Source organism: Fulmarus glacialis, unplaced genomic scaffold, assembly GCF_000690835.1.
Source record: "Fulmarus glacialis isolate BGI_N327 unplaced genomic scaffold, ASM69083v1 scaffold34500, whole genome shotgun sequence".
Taxonomy (NCBI): Eukaryota; Metazoa; Chordata; class Aves; order Procellariiformes; family Procellariidae; genus Fulmarus; species Fulmarus glacialis.
In genome coordinates, this window is record NW_009186410.1 from 10,725 (window position 1) to 36,408 (window position 25,684).

Genomic DNA, 25,684 nt, shown 5'->3' on the forward strand with positions numbered 1-25,684 from the left:
GTTTGGGTATGCTGCAGCTGCAGAAGCCTTTCACAGCTGGCTTCCTCGGAGTCAGGGTTCCAATATTTTTTTCACTGGGTCTTAGACATCTGACACTCTGAACTTCTTTCACAGAGATCAGAAATACCAGCAAGACTAAGACATTGTCTTTATTATCTGTTTCAGTTTGAGAATTTCCAGTGAAATTTTCAAAGGCACATTAACTAAATCAGGGTTTGCCAAGGTGACATTTCAAAACAAAATTCATCAGCTTGAAGAACAGAGAAGCAGAGTGTTCTAATGAGAGAGAGACAGAAAGAAAATATTCTCATGGAGAGTGGAGAAAGCACATAAAAAATGAGGTCTGATCTTTCCCTTATGGAAGTTTCATCGTGGACTTTTGTGGGTGGAGGATTTGGCCCCTTATTTAAGCATCTTTGAGAGATTCTGAAAGTGGGAACCTCAGACTGTCAGTAATTCTTCCCTGGGTACGTTAAGAGAAAAAGAGTAACCAGCAGCACAGCCACATGTAGGCATTAGTTACATTCCTCTTAGCATTCTTGTTTGACCTTCCAGGATATTCACAACCACATACCAGAGAGCATGTCTGAGGCAGGTCTCTGCGCATCCCTTGGGCAGCATTTGGCAGATGCTGTATCACAGGCACTGCTGCTTGCACCTCCAGGAGCCATTCCACCCTCTGGTAAGATCCTAGGGCTGCTCTGCTCCTGGGGTGCTGCAATGGAACATGGGATACAACTCTTTCTGCACAGTTTACTTACTGCAAACACTTGGAAAATGTGATAGATTGGCTTGCTGAAGCGTGAGATGGTTGGAAGAACAAGCTCTTCACTGGTGGCAGATCATTGGTTTGCTATGATCAGCCGTACTATGTTGTAATTCCATTGAACTGAGTATTCCTGTCACAGGGTCTACACCCTCAGTAATACTTGGTTGTGAAATTACTGAATTAGCTCTTGTTCTGTCACCTACCAGACTACTAATGCCCTTTTGCTAACACATGAGCTGAAATATATTGGTCTATCTCAAACCCCTCCAGAGTGTATTACTCTGATAGTAGCTTGTGTGGAGATTGCATTCAGGCACGAGACACACAAAGCACATGCTGAATTTTGCATCTTGCTCCTCTGAAAAGTTGAGAGAGATGAGGGTGTGTTCCCTCCACCCTCAGGTTATTCAGTTGTATCCTTTCAGTGCTTCTCTGTTCTTTTTCTCATCTCCAAAATCTCTCTCTGCAGCCCTTGCCATCTGGAACAGCTGTTCTGTTCCGCTGCATCTCATCAATTTTCCATTTATTTGCAGTTTTCAGCTGACAAAATGTTGCCTCCGTTGCTGATGTCTCTTAATTTCTTCCTTTCTTACTGGCCTTATGACTAGATATTTGGCTTGTTTGAACATAATTGCACTGTTGGCTGTAATGGATAGCATATTGTCTTGAGTTACTGCCTGCTGGAATTAAGCGTCTGTAAATGGCTGAAGGAGTCTCTGACACTTCCAAGAGGTCTGTTTGCACAAACATGTTACGCCCCTATATTGCGGAGGGGGTGGGTGTGTTTGTCCCTGATAAAAGATTGGCTTCTGCGGTTCATCTTCACTAGCAGCAAGAGGAGGAGGGAGCTGGGACTCCCTACAGCTTCTGCAGAAGAAGGGAGAAGCCCATTTGCAGTTAGAAATGGGCAAACGGGACTTCAATTATATTTTTCTCACCATTTTTTGCACAATGGCTCTGAAGCTGAACTGTGTTAGCTCCATGTCTGTTGCAGGGTTTGGATATGTTGTTACAGCAGCTGTTGTGCTTTCAGCTGTGGTAAGTGATTAACATCACAATTAAACATTGAAAAACTTTTGTTTTTCAATTACTCGTAAGAGTCACACTCTCTTTTAACTCTTTCTAAGGAGTTTGTCCAATTTTATAGTGGGAATTTGGGAGAAACTAAGGCTGACTGGAATCATAATGTTAGAAGTTCATTGTTTTCCATCTTTGTTTGAGATCTGATTTCAGCTTAGGAATCACTTTGGTAGCTAACTTGCTATTTTGCTTTTTAGTTTGTAACATTCTTTATTTCTGCCTTGAAAGCTGACCATATTGTACTTTTGTCCATCAGCTACTGTGAACTATCTTCTTTGTCAAAATACTGGATGCTTCTAATATAACATCTTAATTTTTTCTTCCCTGTTATCTGATACCACTCAAAGGCATGCTGTAATATACGGACAAACTTCCTTTGCCAATACGGCAGAAATGTTTTGTTTCCTGTCAGTATTACCAAAGTGAATTCTTTTATATTATAGTTATAAAAAGTGTTCATTATGTTTGTTAAAAGAATGGATTGCATATTGTTAATACATTGCATTAGTATGACAATACACACATTAAACCAAAATTGCAATGTCCTTAGGTCAGGATATTGTGTATATTAGTGTAATTCCTGTAAGGGAACAGTTACACAGAAGTACTGAAGTAACGTGTCAGAACAGAAGAGATATAAGAAACCTGTTAATTATCTAACTTCGATGATATTTGCAAAATTTTCCAGAAAGAGCTGGATAAGATAACACAGGTTTTAGGAGAACTGTAAGTAATGTTTGTGCAAGATGTACAAAATGTATAGTTAAAAGGGGTTTATTTCCTACAGTCTTGAACATCATGCAGCATTTATAGAAAAGAATAGTCAGCAAGGGAATTAGTCTTTCACTTATGTCCCATATTGAAAAGCTATAAATTAGTAAAGAAAACATGTAGAGTAACCTTTACCTCAGGAGAGGTTGTCTACCTCAAGAGGTAGACAAAAAACAGAGAAAAGAGAGTCTAGGAAAGAGTAAGTCAGGAGTAAGCCAGGAAAGAGAGTTGATTGGAAGTGAAAATTAACAGTGATTGATTGAGAGACTTCCCCCCCACACTTTTTGTTTTTTCTTCAAAATTCAGTGCAAGAGAAAAAAGGAAACTTTCCACTTATTAAGAGATCAGAAGCAATATAATTTAAACATGTGCTTCCTTGTATTATGCATATTGAACAACATTCTTTGTCTCGCCCCTAGCCTGTCAGCATGGTGGAACACGCTGAGTTTTCAAAGGCTGGGAAGGAACCTGGCCTTCAGATTTGGAGGATAGAGAAATTTGATTTGGTTCCAGTGCCAAAAAATCTGTATGGAGACTTCTTCACAGGAGATTCCTATCTGGTGCTGAACACCATCAAACAGCGGAATGGGAACCTCCAGTACGACTTGCATTTCTGGTTAGGTAAGTCTGGTGGGAGTGCCCAAAAGTGAATTCTGTTCCTCTCACTACACCAGCCTTGTCCAGTGTTACCCAAGGAAATAAAAAGCAGAACTAGCAGTACAGTGAGAATGCAATTTATTGCATATAGTGCTACTGACCTTAAAATTTTGGAATGGTTTCTGCAATAGTGAGTACAGCCACCTCTGTACCTACCTTTTTTCTGATCAACATGACAGAATAAGTCCGTGTTCTCCAGAGGCTCACAGAGAAGACAAGATCTCAGATGAAGGGGGTCGCTGAAACCCTTTCTATTTGAAAGTATGGAGGTCGGTTGTTATACTCCTGACTCAATGAGTGGGATTTTTTCCCCTGAAGTTCGGACCTCCTAACTGGCCTTCTGCAGTAAATGTCACCGAGTAACATGCCAAGGCTTTCTCTACATCCTGCAAAACTGAGACTCTGACAATATCATAGTTAAAGCTATATGAGATACTTGCATGGTGGCTTGTTGTATCTGCCATCTGTCAATAGGTTTTCCACACCAAAGAGCTCCAGAGAGGCAAACTGCTGTGGAACTGGTGCCCCACTAGTATCTACAGCCTTCGTAAAGCCTGATAATGTCTTCCATTCATCTGTCTGTGTGTTTGTTCCGTAGCAAGTTTCTTCCCAGGACAGGGTGAAATGGCAAAAGTGAATGATACCTATCAAAGAGACAGCTGTGAAGCAGTGGGGCTGCAGCAGTTACGATGGTATTGTAAGCCTGCCAGAAAAATATACAGTTTATACTGCTGTTTGGAGTCATTACTAGAAAAGTTTGGAAATGGCTATTCTGCAGACCTTCCTGGAAACTAAACTTCCCAGTAATCTGCTTTCTCCCTGGTGTTTTTTGCACAGTTGAATGTAGAGGCAGAAACCCTGCATTCCCTCCAAGTTGTTGCCTTTTCATTTCTTAGGAGATGAAAGCTCTCAAGATGAGCGTGGGGCAGCTGCCATATTCACTGTCCAGATGGACGACTACCTTCAAGGGAAGGCTGTTCAGCATCGTGAAGTGCAAGGCCATGAGTCCTCAACTTTCCTGGGGTACTTCAAATCTGGCATCAAGTACAAGGTAGGTGATGACTGGGTCTTTATACTATCAGGCTGAATCAAGTTTGCAAGAAATGGCATCCTGCCCACTGCCCAATTCTCAGAAGAATGAAAATTGCCCTTTTTCCAGTTGCTTAAAAACCATTCTCAACCAGATGTTTTCAATGAGTTGGAACTGACAGGGTGGAGAACAGCAGATCCCAGTGGGAGAGCTTTGGCTGAATTAATAATACACAAGCAAAGCCCCAGGAAACTTTAGGAATCGAGGTTTTGTTTTTCTTCGAGAAGCAGAGGAAAGAACAGTCCCAAGATGTCTGGAATGAATTTAAGAAACAGCGATCTGAGTTAATGGGAAACGCCTACCCAGTAGATTTAATTCCTCCCCACTTACATAACAGAGTTTGACCTTTCCAGTCTTTTTCAGTGCTTAGCCTGCCTCCTTAGCGTATGTAATGTTTTGGTAAAGTAGACAAATAGTAGTGGGAGTTACAGTTCCATGCCGTTGCAGTAAAGTGGAATAGGAGAAGTAGAAACATAGAGTCAAGAATGGTAGTTTGTTAGGAATTCAGTGGCACAAGGAAAGTCATATCAGGTCAAATGCTTGCAAAGTGCTTATATTTCCTCATGTCTAAGACTTTCCTAGTCTTTCTGTTTTGCTTATTTCCCACTCATTTGTTGTTACTTTCATTCATTTGAATTTGGTTGTGCTTTTTTTTGAGGATAACTCAAGTCCTGTTGCCTACATTGACAAGTAACTCCAAGTATTTCTTTGTCAGCAGAGAAGGTGAATCCTGAAGTTGGGATAATTTCAGTCAAAATCCTATTAATACCTCAACTTATTGTGATCTTCTTCAAATTTGGAGATCTCCAACTGTATTGTGTCAGTGTCCCTTAGATGCTATGGGAATGGATAGCTGGGATGTATCGATAGATATATGCTGTACAAAAGCCCAGCCTGGGCAAACTAGCTCTCTCTGCAAGCTACTGCTGACCCTCTTTCCTGTGAGAGGCAAAAACTGCTCACTGATAGCAAATCAGTAGGATTTTCGTTTTTTCTGAAGCAACAGCACAAGTGTGAATTGTTGTTTCTTCGTTTTCCCTTAGGCTGGTGGCGTGGCTTCTGGCTTTAGACATGTGGTTCCCAATGAAGTCACTGTGCAGAGGCTTCTGCAGGTCAAAGGCAGGCGAACAGTCCGAGCGACGGAGGTCCCTGTGACCTGGGAGAGCTTCAACACAGGGGACTGTTTCATCCTTGACCTTGGCAGTGTAAGTACCACGTGAAAGACAAGTTTAGCAGACTTGCAGGGGCAGGAGATGCCTGTAGTTAATGCAAGGATTTTTTTTTTTCCCTGCTCTGCTGAAGCTGTCTCAAGTGTTGAGCATTCTGAAACACCGTATAGCCAGTCTTTTAACGTCTTTCAGTCCCAGCCATACTGCCATCTTGTCTAGAGAGGGGATCGTTATGCTCTGACAGCTGCATGGTCTTTCTCTTTTCCCCCAGAACATCTTTCAATGGTGTGGCTCCAACAGCAACCGCCAAGAACGGCTAAAGGCCACTGTGCTGGCCAAGGGGATTCGGGACAATGAGCGGAATGGTCGCGCCAAGGTCTATGTTTCGGAGGAAGGATCAGAGCGGGAGGAAATGCTTCAGGTTATTCGCTTCATCCATTTGTCCGTGCTGGAGTGGGAAGGGTGGTATGTGGAAGAATGGGTGGGACAGGTAGATAGGCTCAGTAATGTGTGTCCTTACATATGAAGTGTTAGTGCTATAAACACTCAATTCAATGCAGACTTGGTCCTCTGCATCACTGGGACATCAGAGTATATTTTCACTGTTGTTGATCTAGAAGTTTCTTCTACTTGTTCTTGTGGTTGGAGCATCTGGAAAACAGAGATTCTCTTGGATTGGCTGGTAATTCTTTTTCTCTCTCTCACAGGTCCTGGGACCAAAGCCCAGTTTGCCACCAGGAGCTTCTGATGAGACCAAAACTGATATAGCCAACAGAAAGCTGGCTAAGCTCTATAAGGTAACAAGAAACCCTGACAAATAACCGTGTAGAGAATGGAGTGATCTTTGTGCAATTAGATGGAGCTGGAATAGCAGAGAGGAGCTGAGCTGATCTGAGTCCTGCTTCTGCCTCATTCTGCTGTTAGCTTTTTATGAAGTTTTATGTATGAACCTTGGTTGCTTACACTGCATGCCCACATGCTTTCTATTGTCTTTATCACCACTGGTGACTCTAGTGAGACAGCTGGGACTTGCCAGGAATTTTTGAGGGAAAGGCAGAGTGTGAAACGAATGGGGAAAAAAGGGAGTTTTCCTTTGTGTTATCAGGCATTGTGTTAGGAAGATGACAGGAAAGAACTAGAAATAGTGAGCCTGACAACCAGGATCTACCCCTTTCTACATCCAGTGAGCATGTTGAAGCAATGATTTGGAAGGTAACATTTGTCATCAGCTAGTATAAGTGTAGAGGAATGTCCAAGACTTTTTGGGAGGAATCTTCTCTACAGCAGTCTCTGGTAATGATGTGGTGAATATCTGCCAAGATGGTTTGTAATGTGGACCTTTATCCATTCGTAAGTACAGGAACTCAGACTATTATACCCACTTGACACAGGGAGGCCTATTCACAGTTACCAGGACTGTCCCCTCCAGTTCTTGGGTGCAGTTGGTTTGCTTTAGAAGATATTTCTTGGCTGCTTGTGCAGCAAGGATTATCATTTTGGATCAATCTTTCTTTGATTGTATCTGCTTTGCTAGAAGTACTTGAAATCTTCAGAGGAAGTATTATAGTTTTGTCATACTGTTGCTGTGTCAAAGGTATCCTGTTTGAAAAACAATAGTGCCTGAAGCAGCCAATGCATTCAAGTTTATTTCCCTTCCACTCCCTGAGTTTTGGACTATCGCCCTGAAGCTGGAGGGAAACATACGATGCCTTATCTAATCTCCACGCTGTGTTATCACAGGTCTCCAATGGGGCTGGGAACATGGCAGTTTCCCTGGTGGCAGATGACAACCCCTTCTCCCAGGCAGCCCTGAGTACAGATGACTGCTTCATTCTGGACCATGGCACAGATGGAAAGATCTTTGTTTGGAAAGGTACCATAGAGATGCCGGTGAAGCTAATTATGATCTTCATCCAGTTACCAATCCCTGTTTCTTTCAAGCTGGGTAGGGGAGCATACACTTGGTGGTGGTTTTCAGGCCAAGTTTGGATAACAGTAACACTCTCAGAAAAGCACTCTCATCTGAAATGTCAGGTGCTGAGGTACAGGGTCTTTAGGGTAGAGAATTAAAGGGAGAGCCCTGGGAACCAGGAAGAAAAAATTAAATTAGTATCATAAGTAGAAAGGCAATTGTGCTCTCTCAGCCATCACAAAAGGCATAAAAGAGATCAAACAATTGTCATTTGCTATTTGGCATCATCTAGCTGGACGGCTGGACCCTTCGACTGTTGCACAAGGTGGAAGTACCTGCAACAGTTTCTTCTCTAGGTATGCAGAACTTTTTAAAAAAGTTGACCTCTTTTCTCTCTATTTTCGTTAAAGGCAAGAGTGCCAACTCTGAAGAGAAGTCGGCAGCACTGAAAACAGCTTCTGAGTTCATTGATAAGATGGGTTATCCGAAACATACCCAGGTAAGGATGTGCAGCTCACCTATGGCCAACCCGCAGACACCACTGGGGTTGCTTTTCTGCTACACAGGCCACTGACTCCAGAGCACGGCTCATGTACAGTGTCACTAGCAATCTTTCAAGTAGCTCCTGTTTTGGGGGATCTGCTCTTCTGCAGGGAGATATTGCAGTGTTGCTCCTGGGCTAACACTGTCCTTAAAATAGCATTTACCCCAACACAACTAGTATTTAACATTTCTTCCTCCCAGATACTTTTTTACCTTTTCCATTACCTTCTCCAAAGAGTGAAAAAGAGAAGGTATAGATAAACCTGCCCTTCTTGTTCTTGGGAAGATGATTCTAAGGGCTTAGCATCCCTTCAGCCTTCCTTAGAACTCACCTGAGACTGACTCTGCATCCTATAGCATATTGAGACCCATATTGTTGGTTGTGATAGTATGGACCTTCCAGGTGTAGTTACACAGAGGCTTAAAGATTGAATAACACTGGCTTGAAAGAAACAGATCCCTTCAAACTAGAGGTCACAAGCAGCAGAATGGTTTGTGATGTGTCTTTTCTCTTGGAAAAGATCTGCCCGGTATGGTAGTAGCTGGAGGTGCTATTGATTGCTGTCTCTGATTATGGTGTCAGTGAGACCCGACTTTGCTCTTAATACTGCATCTTGGCACCAGGCATTTCACTGCTGTGATCTCAGAAGAGTTGTACCAGGCAATTCTCTGTCAGCCTAAAACGAGGGCTCACACGAAGCATGGAGTAGCCAGAGCTGGAGGTGTGTGGGATGGGGGGCAAGGCTGCTCCTGACGGGCTGGCTCATTTGTTTCAGGTCCAAGTCCTCCCTGAGAGTGGTGAGACACCTTTGTTTAAGCAATTCTTCAAGAACTGGCGGGACAAGGACCAGACAGAAGGACTGGGGCAGGCTTACATTTCTGGTCACATTGCCAAGATCGAGAAGGTACCTTTCGATGCTGCCACTCTGCACACCTCCAAGGCCATGGCTGCCCAGCATGGAATGGAGGATGATGGCTCTGGCAGGAAACAGGTGAGCAGTGTCAGAATCCCTTTGGGAAGGTTTCCAGAAGTTTCTTTGCTACTTGATGGCATGCCTGCAAGAGCAGCGAGACAAATGGAGGCCCGAGAATAATCAACACTGCAGTTTCTTAAATGCTGGGGGAATTTTTAACACCAGAAATACCAGCAGGGTCTTGAGAGCCCTGCAGCTAAGCAGTGTAGATGAGCTGTTAATTTTGACCCCACAATTTCCCTGGGGGCAATGCTTCACCCAACAGCGTGGACCCAGACTTCTTTCTCATTCCTCCTCCTCCCTGTTATTCTAGCTATTGCCATCACACATGTGATGGGTGATTCTCTCAGAGCACTCATCTCGTGCACCTGGATGCATGCATTTGTGCATAGAAGCAGTGGTGATGGTGGGCTTGAAAGGGCTGAGTGCTGTGCAAAAGCCCACAGAGGTCCTAGCCAAAGTTAGACTTTTGAAAAGTCCCCGGTAAAGCTCTATTCCTGACAGTTTAATTGAGAGAAATTGAAATGATCATGTCAGGTACAAAATGGGCATCAGTGCTGGCGGTGCTAGTAGCCTGACTCGCATTTTGTCCAGTGGTTCTGACAGTTCTGATGAATCCGATCAAGGTTTGGGAGCTCACAACAGGATAAGCTCAATGTGCCTTGCTTCCAGGCCTGGCTGCAGGCTGTGGAATGCCGGGCTTTTAGCGGCATTCCCCAGCAGGTGGGGCTGCAGGACTGCGAGTCCTGGGAGGCTGACTTTGGGAAGAAAACGGAACAGCAGCCGTCAGGAAAGTCTGCTTATTCTGCTGTCGTTGAACCCGGGATATTTCTGCTCCTCTCCTTTTCTAGATTTGGAGAATAGAAGGCTCAGAGAAAGTGCCAGTGGATCCTTCGACGTATGGCCAGTTCTACGGAGGGGACAGCTATATTATCTTGTACAATTACCAGCATGCTGGAAAACAGGGACAGATTATTTACACTTGGTAAGAAAATTTTCCTAATGCAAGTCAGGAAACGTTGGGGCTATATGGGGCTGAGTCCACTTCTTCGAAAATGGATCACTGCTGCTTCCCGCTTATGGAGGATCCTCAGGGAATAAAATTTCACCCTGGATAACCTTCCCTTGCAAACAAAACAATACCAGAGGTCTGGAATGTTTTGTTTGAAGTGGGACAATGGGGGGAATTACTGTGCTCATTTTTTTCTTCTTTTTTTTTTTCCCCTCTCAGTAGTTGTTACTCCCTTCTTTGGATCAAGCTCTAGTTCTTTTTGCAGAGTTCCTACATCTTTTGAGACCACTGTAACTAATTTTTGATACTCTGCCACCTTGGCTGGTGGCTTGTGACTGTTACAGTTCCCAGACCATGCCCTTAAAGAGGAGTTTTTCAGCAGGGAGTCTGACAGTGGTCTTCTTCCTGCTTGTCAGCAAGCAGAGAGCACAGACAAGCTGTCTTAACTGAAACCAGAAAGGATGCAGTCTGTGTAGAGGCTGCCTGTGTAGTTCCTGATTACACTACCAACAGGCATGTTTTTAGCTGCTAGAAAGGTAATGGGAGATGGGCATGAAGATACTAAAGAATCTGTGCTTATTATCTAGAAAACGTTCTTATCTCCCCTGTAATCACTGTGTTACAATATAGGATAATGAATTTTGCCTTCATGTTGAATGAAGTGCTGCAGGGGTTTGGTAACAAAGGTTTTCCTTACCTCTTCTTGATCTCTGTAAGGTGTGTGTGTGCAGGGAAAAGGGCTGAAAATAAAACTCAAATTTTGCCTTGTCTTTCAGGCAGGGTGCTGATTCCACTCAAGATGAAATTGCGACCTCTGCATTCCTCACGGTACAGCTGGATGAGGAGCTGGGAGGCAGCCCTGTGCAGGTAAAAAACCCAAACACAACCAACCAACCAACCAAAAAAACCCAACGCTGCAGGAATAAATTATATATATATATAGTTATATGATACCAATTGGCAGTGGAGAAAGCCAGTCATGAGTTGGTCGCAACCCCCCAGCCACAGTGTAGGTGTATGGAGTGGCTGTGTGCCTAACCTACTCTCCAGCTATTACGCAAGAAAGTTTTACAAGTGGCCTGTATGAGACAGGAGGTTTTTTATGGCTGTTACTTGTTACCTCTGTGCCAGTGGATCACTCACCAATAAAAATGAAAAGGGAATTGTGAGAGCTCAGTTTAAACGCTGGTCTGCTTTTGTACAGGAGGTAATAGCTAAGCTCCTGTGGCCAGCTGGGTGCTATATGAATATTCCAGCTGGAAGGATGGTAGTAAAGGCCATTTCTAGTATATCTTGTGCTACTCTTCAGCAGCAGCTTAAAACTGACAGCAAATTTCTTTCTCTCTAGAAACGAGTAGTGCAAGGAAAAGAGCCACCTCATCTGATGAGTATGTTTGGTGGAAAGCCCTTGATTATTTACAAGGGTGGAACCTCTAGGGAAGGAGGCCAGACACCACCTGCAGAAACGCGGCTGTTCCAGGTCCGATCCAGCACCTCGGGAGCTACCAGAGCAGTAGAGGTATGTGGATCGTGTTGTATGCATAGGCTGTGATGGGAACATGATCCCTTTGAACAAGGGCCAAATTGAGCTTTCTGATGTAAACTGAAACACACTTTGAAAACTTCACCAACTGTTAAAAGATTCCTCTTCTCCCATAGATAAGTAATGATAATCATTATTTTCTAATTAGTTTATAAATATCACCTTGAATACATTTAAGCTATTTTCTCTTAAGTTCCCACTAAATGCTGTACTCTGCATACTATGATACTTTTCAAGCTGTTGAAAACCATTCTGATCTGGCCATTGTGACTTGTTCTAAGCTTGTGTGACAACAGTGCTGAAGACAGAACGTGCTAAATACCCTATATGCAAATAGAACTTGTGTCAGGACATAGCTTGAGAGTCCTACTCCTTTGAAAGAAAATGCACACAAACTGCCCCCCCCCGTGCAACAACAAAAGAGAGACTAAATTCTAGCCAATAGCTACAGGTGAGGCAAGAGCACTGTTTTATGTCTGCAGCAACCTCCTAAGTTTCTAGCTTCAAGATGGCATGTCCTTGTTGACATAGAGGAAATTACGTTAATGATTCATCAGCCTGAGCAGCAGGGATACTGCTCTACAATGGTCCTCCAGCAAGTTCTTAAATCTCCTGTCATAACCGTAACCATAACGACTGGCAAAATGACAGATCTAAGCATTCTTGCCATAGGTCATATGTATCTGTAGATTACACACAGAAACACACTTTTATTTACTCTTCTCATATGATTAAGTTTAACTCATCACTCAGATACAGGCAAATATACAACGTATCGTATAACCTTACACGCTGTATGGAGTATCTTGTTTGCAGTTTTTTCAATGATACGTACTGATTTTTATTCTGAAATAATGGGCTCTGTGTAGAGGACGATTACATCTGACATGTGTAATGTTCTTTCTTTTCAGCTGGATCCTGCTGCCAGTCAGCTGAACTCCAATGATGCCTTTGTCCTGAAAACTCCCTCTGCTGCTTACCTTTGGGTTGGCCAAGGAGCCAGCGATGCTGAGAAATCGGGAGCACAAGAGTTGCTGAAGACACTGGGAGCTCGCCCGGTACAGGTTTCTGAGGGCAGAGAGCCAGGTGAGGGAGGCACAATGGGGTCCGAGATCATTTCTGTGTAGCTGCACGTTCTCAGTAACCATTCAATGGGTATTTTCTTTTGTCTCTCAGAACAATGAAATGTGGACATAGGCACAGAGGGGCTTCTCCAAAGTATCTTCATTATGTTTAACAGCGCACTCATGTTTGTAGGCGTTTGGGACTTTCTGACGTAGAAGAGTGCTTCAAGTCCTACCCAAACCATACTGCTACTGTGGTTTCCATTAATAGTTGAAGCATCAGTATCTCTTTCTCTTTTTCAGCTAATTTCTGGGCAGCTTTGGGTGGAAAAGCTCCTTACCGTACCTCTCCCCGGCTGAAAGACAGGAAGATGGATGCTCACCCCCCTCGTCTTTTTGCATGCTCCAACAAGAGTGGACGCTTCATTGTGAGTATCTAAGAAGATAGTCAATTAATTCAACATCCATCTGACAAAGCTGGGAGGAACTCAGTCCCCGTCTGCTCTGAGCCAGCCGACAGGCTGTTATACCTTATCTTCCTTTGTGGCGTTGCCTCCAGAAGGAAAGCATCGGCACCCTTTTTCTGCAGAGACAGCAGCTAGTTCTATTGTGCTGTCGTGTCAGCACAGCAACTTTCTGAAGCGTTGAACTCGTCCTGCCCTGGTTAACAACTAGGATTCAGACTCCTCAAATTTTAACTCATGAATCTTTCAAATAAAAACAGGCAGGATTACAAATCTGGGCATGAGTGAAAGGCAGTTTCTCTAGGTAGAGAGAGACTAATTTTGTGGTCTAAGAACACTTCTGTGACATAGCTGGAGTTGCATGGTCAAATACCATGCCAACGTCTAACTTAATGCACCTCCACTGACAAGAGGTGAAACTAGAACCTCTGTGAACTGGGTTTCTCCTGTAAAGGTAAAATGGTGCTTGAAGTATGTGCCCATCTTTTAACCTTATGTTTTCCAGATTGAAGAAGTTCCTGGAGATCTGACTCAGGATGACCTTGCTACAGATGATGTTATGCTCCTTGACACATGGGATCAGGTATGTCACATTTACCTAGTGAAGAAGGAAGCAAAGAATAGGCACAAATTGGCTCTAGGTTGAGACGCAAATTACAATAGCTGGAAGAGTTGTTGTATTACAGAGTCCTTTCATCTTCAGGCCTGAGAAGAAGTCACCTCACTAGCGACATTGAAGAGAACTTACGCCCAGAACTTGAGAAGAGAGTCGGTGTCCGGCTGTTTCTTGGTTAGCTTAAGGGCTGAAGAAAACAGGCTGTTGTGTATCAAATGTCCCCCCCTAGTCTGTAACCTTCTCGAGGGCAGCATCCTTGTCCCGGCTGGAGAGGACCGCAAACCATTGTTAGGATTCATTGATAGTTTAAGATACTGACACGTTTTCTGTTATTTTTCAATAACAGACTGGGCATACATCAGCCAAAAGGCAACTTAGAGATGAATTTTTTATGTTTTTCGTAAAAATGCTCAAACATCTGCTACTTTTTCCTGATGTTAAGCTAGTGCGTCATTTATTCATGTATCTAGAATTTATGTAGATAAAACGCAGTCAAAAAGCTTCTCATTATCTACCAATAGCTTTAGTCACATAGGTCAACAATCCAGGCACACCAACATGAATATGTTCTTGTTCTGTGTCATACTCTGTTCACTGAGACTTTGTCTAAATTATCCTTTCTTTCATAAAGAGATCGATTGTTGCTGAAATAATTCATACGGGTTTTTTTTATCTTTAGGTCTTTGTATGGATTGGGAAAGATGCCCATGAAGAAGAAAAGAGTGAGGCTTTGAAATCTGGTAATGTCACATTTTCCTCTCTGAACTAACGGTTTCTTATTTTCCCTTATCTGATCATAAGGCAGGCAATTTAATATATTGAGACACATACCTTAATCACAACATAAAATTCAGTGTTGTGATCAAAGAGATCACCTCTCTCAAGAAAGGAGAATCCCTAAGATCAGCATAAAGAGATGTAGCATTCAGACACGCTGTGCTCAACCCCTAATACTGAAAAAGTATCCTGGTGTGGGTAAGCAGGCGTAGGCTGCTACTGTATTACGGCATTTTATAATTCTGATGTCAGCTTTCTGCAAACAAGTGCCAGTCTTCTAACAAGTATAGATAAAACTATAGAGTGAAGACTTTTGTGGGTTTTGTTCTTGTTTAAATGAATAATCTGAAATTGTATCTCTAGCATCCATTTAGCTACAATTAAGCTGTTTCAGCGGTTGCTCCACGAGACTTGTACTCTATGAGATTTCCTTCTACTTGTGTGTTTTCAGCTAAACGGTACATTGAAACTGATCCAGCCAGCCGAGATAAGAGAACTCCAGTCACAGTCGTTAAGCAAGGGTTTGAGCCGCCAACCTTCTCTGGCTGGTTCCTGGGCTGGGATGACGACTACTGGTCTGTTGATCCTCTACAGAGAGCAATGGCAGATGTGGATGTCTAAGTAACAGGTTTTTTCTTTTCTTAAATGGAGCAAGTTTAGTGCCTTCAATGCCTTCAAGAGCTACTTCCTCCTGCAGGATGCATGTTAACAAGGCAATGATGTTCATAGCCAATTAGCTGTGCAATAATTACCGAAAACAATCATGACCAGTCACTGACCCTACTCCTTGCTTTGATGGTATTTAATACAATAAAGCTTGTATGGAATATGTGAAGACTAGAAATGCTACGGTTTGTTACTAAGAAGAAAACGTTAAACAGAACCTGTAGATCCCACTGTTGAACTTGCTTGAAACAAATATACCTTAGAAAACTAAACCTTCTTTGTGCCATCTTTTGCACATGTACTTTTTACTAAATGGTTACAGAAATGATTTTTGGGGTTTTGGGATTGTTTTGCTTTCCCGTCGCCAGAATTGTTGGCATTTAAGACCCTGATAAATTAACAGTATTCTACTTTTTCAGAAAGTCACTCATTAGTAAACAGCATGTTTTTTTATTCAGGCTGAGAGCAAAAAGCGTGCTGCTGGTGTCAACAAGAATTCACAGGGGTGGCCATCTACAGCAGCAACTCATCTTCCCCAAGGATTAACCTCAAGCTGTGCAGTTACTCTGTTTCCCACTTGAAGTGCGTGAGCATAGTAATGCTAATTATTACATCTTTGTTAACCATACTTCCTTCCCCCGCCCCCAGCAAAAAGTCAAGCTCAGCTTACATTAACTGAAGTACTGACAAACACATGCAGACAGGGATCCTGCTTTTATGACGCAGAGAAAAAAAAAAGTTCACAGCAAAGAGGCAGAAGAGAAACAGCGCCGACTGGCTCAAACCCTTACAGCGCCTGGGCATCTTCTGTAACAGTGACAAAGGCACAGCGACTCAAGGCACAGTTAACAGTCCTTGCCCTTACTAAAATACCTGTCAATACAGAACTGATCGTAGCAGAAAGGTGATAAAAAACAAGTCAGGAACTTTATGCTGGCCAGTGTGAGAAGGGCACTTACACCATTGATCTTGGCTTTTTGTTTTCATTGCCACCTCCCAATAATTAAAGACCAGATGCCAAACTCAGTGATGCTGGTAGCCTAAAGAGCCTCCCCTCCCAGACCCCAAGTCTTCTCATTTTAATCTGTAATTACATCTGCTGAACAGGTACAAAATACGAATACAGTTTAACAGACTTACAGCTCAAGACTACAGGAACTGAAGATTACATGGTTTTGGTATTAAGTATAAGCCCTTAGTGTCACAATAAATACTACAGGTCTGCTCAGAAGCAGCATCAACAGGTAAATCACTAATTTGTTAGAACCGATATATAAACAGTACTGCATCTTCTGTTAAACATCCCCACCCCCCGCTAATTACAGAGATCTTGCTTCCTAGAGAAGCAGGTTTTAGACCTGGATAAAATGCAGGAGTCAGCACTTTGGCTTTTTAAAATCATTTTTAAGAGAGACAGATAAAGGCAGACCCAACAACTTTTCAGTGTTTTAAAGAAGCATAGATCTATACAGGCACACCACCATAACAACAAAAGAGCCAAGCAGTGACTGCAAGCATATTGTATCCATAACTACAGCATGTTTACGCCATTTGTGTGGCAGAACAGAGATGGAAAGTTCCACTTCAGTAACATCGACTAACAACTGTTTCTCATGAACAGGGGACTATTTTAGGGAGTATAATCTGATTTTCAAAAGTACCCAGTATAGTACTCTCACTCCTATGTCAACTTCCATTACTTTTCCTTGTATAAGCTAGAGAACCAATCCACATGGCAGCAGTCAGATGACTTCATCACATACAGCTACACTCCCAAGAGAACAGAGTTAGGGCTGTTCTGCTTCCCTTGCAGGGCTACAGACCCATTTATTAACAGGAATACTTCTCTTTCCAAGTGTTGGATCATCTCATCTTCACCACAAATGGTTTTATATACTATCTGAAAATGGGAGGTTATAGATTAAAGGTGTCCCATCCCAGATAGTATGGATACATACTTTTTTAAGATCACAATCTGCTTGTACTCATTTTGAGAGGTTTTCAATTTCAGGTATTTTGACTGTCCATATTCACAAACATGACATATAAGTTTTATAACACACTTAGTATAACAAAAGAGGTTCCTCAGCAAATCCACTTTGCTAACACCGCCATAAGCTATAATACACAGGGAATTCAGTGTTGCAAACATTCGCTGTAGCAAAAAAACCCATCCCAAACTCTCTCCTCCCCTAGCGATTTGTGCCTATTATGCCCTGCAACATATTTATGGGCAATGGGAAGATGATGGTGGAGTTCTTTTCTGCAGCAATGGTGTTCAAGGTCTGCAAATAACGAAGCTGAAGAGCAGCAGGGGACTCCGCAATAACCATCGATGCCTCTTTCAGGGCCCTGGAAGCATTCATTTCACCCTCAGCTGCAATTACCTGGGGAAGCAAAATGAATGAAATATTGAATTCATTCTGGCACAGTAATAAACCAGAAATCTGTAGGATGACTTCAGCCTGAAGTCATACACCAAAGACACTGCTCATCACTTTGATCAGGTGACCTCCCCTTACCATGTTCTTTCACCAGTTCTGCCTTTTCTCTCGCTCAGACCTACACTGCTCCTGCCTGCTTTCAAGGCCCTGTGTGCCTGTTTTCCTCCCATTTGGTATCAGGATGCCAGATCACAAAAGCTGGCACCATGTCTTGAAAATGCAACGGATGCAATTGTTCTGTTTTCAAAAACTTCTTTTGTGCTTCTTTCAGCACTGCCTCTCAAAACCAGAAGGCACTCCCCATATATATCTGAAAATACTTTTTACTTAAAGCTGGTTTTTTTTGTCTCTACAAGGGCTTGATGGGTGAAGGGCATGTTTCTTATTGGGGAAATACCTTTTTATTCCCTCATTCTCTTTAATTATGGGCTCATTAGGGACAGATTTGTGGTCATGCATTTCTTTACAAGCAGGGCCTGTCTGCATTGGGACAATATAAATATTTTCTGAGTATTTGTAAAGGATGGCTGGATTGGAGGATGGCACTGTTTTAACAGGTAAGTTATTGGTGAGGCAATTTACGCGCGTGTCAGCACAGGCAAGTGCATATTCCCCTGCAGAGTTCTATTGCAAGGGCACAATATTCTTTTAAATGTCAGAATAAATAATAATTAAAAAAAAATCACAAAGTAATTAAGCTTCAAAAAAATATGTAGAAGTTAATACTTGGAGCACTAACGTAGGCTCAAAGATCTTTTCCTAGGTGCACCACCAACTTCACATTCAATAATTCCTCGCCCCGAAGTCCAATGAAATTCAGTTTAGGATTTATTTCCCATGAAAATAAAAACCAAAATTTTAATTAGAACCTAAAGATAGGTTAAAGTTAATGAAAATCCTAATTAATGGCAGACAGAAAAAACAGTCATATATATACGTGCATAAAAATCACTCACACGTGTATGTGTGTGCGCGTGAGATGAACAGCATAAGACTAGATGTAATTTTCATGGCATTAGATGAACTCTAGTAATCCTCCCTTTGCCAAGAACAATTTTTAGTATTTGGAATGAAAGTTCCATTTTTCTGGGGGCAGGCAGCTCAACAGACCACTAATATCTACCAGAAACCCTCATCTATCAACTTAGTCTACCAAAAAAGTTTTTTTTTGGACAGCTAGGATTTTTGTTTGTTTGTTTCTTAAAAACAAAATCTATGGTTGTTATCTATGGAGGTCAAAATAAGTTTCCAAGACAGCATTAACAAACCAGAGGAGACAAACTGCAGGGCACAGAACGCTAAGGGAGAAAGCTAACCTGCTAGTCCTGGAAAAGGACAGCTCCAACTGCCCCTGAGGATTTTTACTCCAAACTTCAATATTTAGTATCACCTTCTCCCACCTCAGAAGAGAATAAGATGTCATGACCAAACAAGATCACTGGTCAGCTTAAGGGTGATAAAACTAAGTATTACAGCTGTTCTACTTCTCCTGTGAAGTAACAAACAGAAAACAAAGGACTTGCCTAGAATCAGGGCTAGTCAGGAAAAAGCTGGAAGTAAGTTTGGCTTCTAATTCACTGCAAGCTCCAGCTAATAACCTCAAAATTGTTCTGCTTATGATTTGTTTTTGGAGTGTGGTAAAAAATTGAGATTCTGCACTTTTGAAGGAAATCTCATCTGCATGATCCAAGATGAAATAGAGCAAGCACCCAGACACAAATCCACAAAAGTCCTGCCCTGCACTCCTATTTGCTACAACACAATCTGGCTGAGAATCTTCATCCTCTACATCACATTAAATTATTCATGAAGACAAAAAAAAATTAAAATAAATCTAAACCCACATGTTGATGTTATTACCTTAGCTCTTGCCTCCCGGGCAGCTTCTGCTTCTGCAGCCATTGCTCTCTGCAGCTGGACAGGTAATTTCACATCCTTGATCTCCACACGTTCCACCTTAATGCCCCAATCATCTGTTGCCCCATCAAGTGTGGCCTACATAAGGAAGGACAATTAAGTTAAGCCATCTACCTGGCTGCAAACAAATGTCCAAATTTGAAGAATGACCAATAAACCCAATGAATTCTCTTACAATTCTTGGACTTAAGGGCTTTATATTATGATTTGATAATTATAAAAGCATAACTGTTTTAAACTAACAAAAAAACTCCAGAGCTTGATTAATATATTGAAGGAATTCCGTGGCATAATTTCCTTCAACAGCAGCATATTGATATAACGATCCAGGGAAGCCCTCCTCTTCTGTATCCCTCATTCCCACTTGCTAGCCCCACTAGTCCATTATTGCTTTAGTCATATTGTACAGAATGCCATCCCAATAGCTCTTGATAGGGCTTTGCCTAAAGCTCCAAATTGAAACTTGGCTTATCACTTGGAAGGTAAAATAAATCCTGACCTGTAAGTTATCCATGGGATTGCTGCTTAACGGATTGTTTGATGGATTGCTTAGGTAAAGCTGCTCATACCTGCATGCTGTGTGCAATTTCTTCACGATCAGAGAGAATCTGAGAAAGGTTTTTGGTCCCCAGAACATTCCTCAAAGTAGTCTGTGCTAAAAGACGGGTGGCTGAGTCAGCATTTGTGATATTTGCTACAGCAAGGGTGGCATTCTGAACTCTGTAGTAAACCACTCCATCTACATTAACTGTCACAGAGTCCTTGGTCAAGATCTAAAAAGCAATGGGGAAAGCATGTAATAATTAAGCATATATTTATTGAATATAATGATAATTATATATTTGTTTTACTAGACAGACTCCTAGTTTTTCCAAGGTAAAGCAACCATCTTGAAAACAAAAGGTCTTATACACATATGCTACACGTAAACGTGTCTATCTACAGATGCACAAACCTTCCAGTATAGCTCTGCGAAGTTAAGACTAAATATGAGATTTGAACATTTCTCACTGAAAAATAAATTCCGTTAGCTTTGCCATAATGTTATTTCTAATTCACTTCTTCAAATTCACAGAGGGATCTGCAATTCATGCAAGCGACAGAAAAAAAACCCAACAGAAATAATTTAGACCAAAATACATATGCTCTTTCACCTGAGAAACTTCAACCTGTTGTTCTGAAACTAGGAACGTATCATAACCAGGTAGGTCCTCTCCACTGTATTTCAGTGAGGCTTACAATAACAGATGTGTAAGAGCCAGACTGACTGTACAGGAATGCAAGAGGTATGCGTAATGAAGGACTGAGGTAACAAAAGGCTCCAAGAACATTAACACTCAAAGTCCTGTTTAAATGCAGAGATGCGGATATGGGACCACTACATTCAAAATGGGTTAAAGCGCTCCAGGTAAGATCACACACTGGAGACATTTATGAGAGAGGCTCATTTCATGTTTCTGTACAGAGAAAAAAGGCTAATAATGAGTATCACTGCAAACATAGAACACATTAGATTTTCGCTTGCATTTAACTTCAGTCACAAGATTATTGATTTAGCAAGACATAACTCCGCAGGTGTGTCAGTTTATAAAACAAGGGCCAAACAGGCAACTTATTTAAAAAGCAGGTGAGGGAAGAGGGAGTTATTTCAGCTGTTACTTTCAAAGAAACATCATAAATGCGTTTTCTTACTTCAACATTTAATTAGAAATATCTCTGTTACTATCTAGCAGTTCATTGTCCTTCTTGGAGGCACTTCTGATTGAAATGCCACCTTGTGCTACTAAACAAGTATGTGGTGATTTTTAGACAAGTTGCAGAGGAAATCCAATTTGTGAACACCCTCAGAGCCAGATTCAGGTGATTTACTGAATTTAACACTTGTATGTTAAGTAGACGTACTTGCAAAGATAAAGACAGATATTATTGAAGGTTTAGAAGAGGGTACACCAGAAGGAAGCGTTAATTAGATTTTGAAGTTAAGTTAAAAGGAGATTGAAATATGCCGCATGACTATCAGAAGAGGTGTCCTAATTCCATATCAGACAATTACTATTATGTTATTTGACAAGAGAGAGTGATATGCGAGTGAGTTAACCTTCAAGACTTACCTGCTCTATCCTTCCCCAAACTACCTATGTTAGCAGGCTTTTCATAATAGTGTAAGATAAACAAAGAATGAGTAGCTTGCACAGAAATCATGTTGTACAAATAAACATGTATTTCTGCTTTTACCTAAAACCAAGCCTAAATCCATAAGCATAATTTAATCAAGTCAAAAGAAAAACTGTAGAACTGATGGCTTCACTAATGGCACATCAGCAGCTGCAAGCCCATTTTGCCTGCCAGTGATTAGGTTTCTACCAATTACCCTTTAGAATGTACCATGACAGTTGCCATTTGTCTAAATCTACAACTAATGATGAGCAATAAACAGACTAGCAAATATGACAGGAAACAGATGCACCAGACAGGTTGCGTCAAGCATCTTTGTCTTGCAAAATACACCAGATACATGAGGGATACAGTTATAATCATCAACATACAATTGTTCACGAACTTATTTTTAGAGGGCTAGTTGTTTTTTATTCTTTTGTTATCCATTGAGTTGGCATCACTGAGTTCAGCTAGCTTAATGCTGTGGAGAGATTCTGCTAAAAAATTAAGATATCCAAGGAAAAACAGACTAGAAATAAAAGTAATTTTTGTGTTCTTTAGGACCTTCAGACTGAAAGACATCAGATGTCATTAGGTGCGGTACACCTTCATAATGTTCTGTGCATAGCAGGACACAGAAGCAACATGTACACAAAACCCACATAAGGGAGTGGACCATTACCCTGAGTTGCTATTAATAGCATTTGATGTATATAATGATCTCATCCCATTATTTTAGCTAGTTTATACATCTAGATAAACTGGCATCAGAAAGAGCACTGCTGCTTCTGGAAATCTTCCAGATTTCACAGAAACCATTTGAGAATGTTGCATGAAGTCCAGCAGTCTTCATTCCAAACCCCTCCCATTCTAGCTTTTAGACAGTATTAAGTTATCTTATTTGGTCCTTAGAGGACAGCATAATTTCTTTTCTTTCAGCGATCTTCTCTTATTGAATGGTATTACTAAAGGATATACGTATTCTTCACAATATATTAAACCTGCACAAGAAAGCTACATTAAAACTACATGCTACCCAATACTGAGAGGGGAAAAGGAAAAACAAAGTGCAAAAAATTCTGCAAGCACTTTAGCAGATACAAAGGCAAGGGCAAACTCACCTCTTGGGGAGGAATATCAAAAGAGACAGTCCTCATATCAACCTTGATGAAGTTGTCTGTGCAGGGCAGGACAAAAAGCAAACCTGTACAAAAAATTCATTCAAGAATATGTGAAAATGGGTCATTAAAACAGATGAAACTTGCTACTGAAATAAGCTTAAATCCAACCACTGCAGCTGTATAGCCCTCTTTGTAACGAGCTCAGCAGCATGTTCGTCTTACCCTACAAACCAGGATAAGACTTTCAAAAAAGTATCCTGAGAAACTTCAATTTACTCAGGTCTAACTTAATTTGAGATCTTTAACATTTGGGAAAAAAACCCAGAACTGTTAACAGCTACTTTTGAACATTTGTCCCACATAGTTAGTTGTGGGGCCTAATTCCAGCAATCAGAAACTATCAACTTCCTTTTGTTCTGGTGGATCAGCACTGTAATTCTTCAGCTTTGCAGCAATGTAGAAGCGTTCCAAAATCTGGATGAAAATGAAGGAAGAAGCTATTGCACCTTTCTGTCTCTTTGAGTAACAGGAGTAACAGCTGAAAATAACATTCAGAGCTCATCAGAATTTCTAATATGCACAGGAATCTTTCCAAAACTATCAAATAATTTAATTGCTTCTATTTTATTTGAAGAACATCGACGCTTTCAGACCTTTTAGGTTTTAAATGACATACTAAACTTCTTTTTTAAAATGGCACATTTGATGCCATTATTCCTCCCTTTACATTCTGTGCTTCTGATTCTACCTGAAGACCATGCGTTAACTAAGGAGATCTGGGTAAGGCTCACAGATAATTAGTTTACTATCTCCTCCATATAAAGTAACTTTATATCCTCTTACTGGAAGTTACAAATTCTTGAGAAATCCATTCGCCAGTCTAATGCAATGTCTCTAGACAGCTATTATTTTGCCGATGACTTAATTAGAACAAATATTAAGCATGCTCTCCAGGACATACCTGGTCCCTTTGCTCCCCCTTTTAAGATGTGTCCAAGTCTGAATATGATGGCTCGCTCGTATTCCTTTACAATCTGTAATAAATAGTTGGATGTCATGCAAGGGTTTCCAGAAGCCATGTGATGGATTCCAAATATGTATACACTACTCTAAGATGGTCTTAAGTCTCAAATGTAACATACATTAAATTTCATTTCTGTACTGGCTGCTTTTGAGAATTTTAGCCTAAACTTTATTGTCAAAAAGCAAACAGCAAAAGGAACAATCAGGACAATACTCCACAAGAAATATTCTTCAGACTGTGGCACCATCTAGCAACAGCTGAAGCAACAGCACGTCATCTGGGCAGGACCGCACACTGAAAGCAGCCATCAGGAATATCCTGGCAACAACAAAACAAAGCGCAGTATATGTGACCCAGCAGAGATTTTTCCAGCTCTAATTCTGATGCAGTATATTAGCCAAAAGAAAGCAGGAGTTATTTCCTCCGGTCTGGAAACTGAAAACATCAAGCTCAAAGTGATCACAGATGATGCATTCTCTAAGAATCTGTCACATACAGCCACATTTATGTACATACTCATATTTATATTTACATACTTCATATTTACATGCATACATATATAAGGAGAGGTCTCCTTAAAAAGAAAAAAAAATTAAAATATCAGTCCTCCAAGAGTAATTATGCGTTCTTGTGCATAATTATTCTGATCTTCCGAACTAGCTTATGTACTAATGACAACTGGGTAGACGTAGCAAAGATATCAATGCAAAAGCCGTTTTGACTAAATCCTGTAATCGCACTCTTCTTTTTGATTTGAAGATTAATGCACTGAAATGTAGGGATCTGCTACGTGCTGTCTGTTACAGTTCAAGAAGTGATAGAGTTAGATTAATTTGTGCTTAAAACAAATAAATAAAATAGAGAACAATAATAACCACTAGGAAGCATCTGCATTGCTTAAAGTTTTAATCTAACTTAGCAGTGAACAATTTTACCTTTACGCACATCCAGATTGATATAGGAAATGTAATAATAGTGAAAAAAAATGAAATGATAACCAGGATCCATCCACACAAACCAAGGCCAGTATCAGTGTCATCTGCAAGAAAAGAGCAGAAATTTTCAGATTTTTAAAATCAAGAGTGCCTGTTAAAGAAAGGGCCTACAATTGGATATTTATGTTGAATATTACTTGAGATAAGCCACTGTTGGCAATACTCCTCTGGCCAAACTCATTAGGTTTAGATCAGAAGTTAAATTAAAAGCTAAATTCTGTTTTCATTTTCACAAGTCTCTAGAAGTTGCACAAGATAGCTGAGGGCAGAATGCAGTCCAAGTAACTTCTATACAGAATTAAGTATGCTAACATTTAAGTATAGACTCTCAGATGCCTCTCTCTTCCCCAATTTTCTCTAGCAGAATCACCAACAGGTAGCAGTAGAAATCCTGTTCTTTTATTGTCTAAGGAAGTCAGAGCAACCTTGCTTAATGAGCAAAATGCAAATCCCCATGGCCTATCAACTCTAGTGACAGGACATTTAGAATTTGGTTTATGTTCCAGCTGTTGTAAGTGCAGATCTAAGAAAACCACCATTCTCAGAACTTTTGTGTCTAGGCAGAAGGATAAGATGCAGTGCAAGATTAGCTGGACATGAAATAAAGTCTCTATAAAGCATTTCTTGGCCAAAGACTCCTTATGCTTAGAAAACAAACGTGACAGTTCTCTGCCATGAAATGACACCAACTGAAGGTACTTCCAGAATCCGCAAATAACAAGAGCTAGTGGTTTCGAATACTACACAGCTAAAAAAAGCAATGCACCATGACAAAACGTGGATGTGCTGGGAAGCATTCATAAAGCTACAGGAAGTTTCTTATCCTCCCAGCTAAGACTCCTAACAGGCTGCCAGGAGCCCACTGCCGAGTGGGGATATCCCAGGGTGAAACTGAGCACTCACAACCATCACATTCCTG

At 41.2% G+C, this 25,684-nt stretch overlaps 2 protein-coding genes across 2 annotated transcripts; one reads left to right on the forward strand and one right to left on the reverse strand.

Moving 5' to 3' along the window:
- Window positions 1–1,604: 1,604 nt before the first annotated feature.
- Window positions 1,605–15,375, forward strand: GSN (gelsolin). The gene is made up of 17 exons (XM_009587737.1): window positions 1,605–1,807; window positions 3,040–3,241; window positions 4,174–4,328; window positions 5,411–5,572; window positions 5,808–5,957; window positions 6,244–6,333; window positions 7,277–7,409; window positions 7,859–7,947; window positions 8,768–8,983; window positions 9,817–9,950; window positions 10,754–10,844; window positions 11,326–11,496; window positions 12,432–12,606; window positions 12,888–13,012; window positions 13,554–13,631; window positions 14,344–14,404; window positions 14,893–15,375. The coding sequence occupies exons 1-17, from the start codon at window positions 1,673–1,675 to the stop codon at window positions 15,060–15,062; spliced, it is 2,337 nt and encodes a 778-aa protein (XP_009586032.1). The 5' UTR covers window positions 1,605–1,672; the 3' UTR covers window positions 15,063–15,375.
- Window positions 15,376–17,218: 1,843 nt separating this feature from the next.
- Window positions 17,219–24,809, reverse strand: STOM (stomatin; the record flags this gene model as incomplete). Its single annotated transcript, XM_009587747.1, has 6 exons — window positions 17,219–17,494; window positions 19,412–19,546; window positions 20,038–20,241; window positions 22,747–22,829; window positions 23,708–23,780; window positions 24,706–24,809. Coding segments are annotated over 6 exons (794 nt in total), but the record flags the coding sequence as incomplete, so codon positions are not given.
- Window positions 24,810–25,684: the final 875 nt, after the last annotated feature.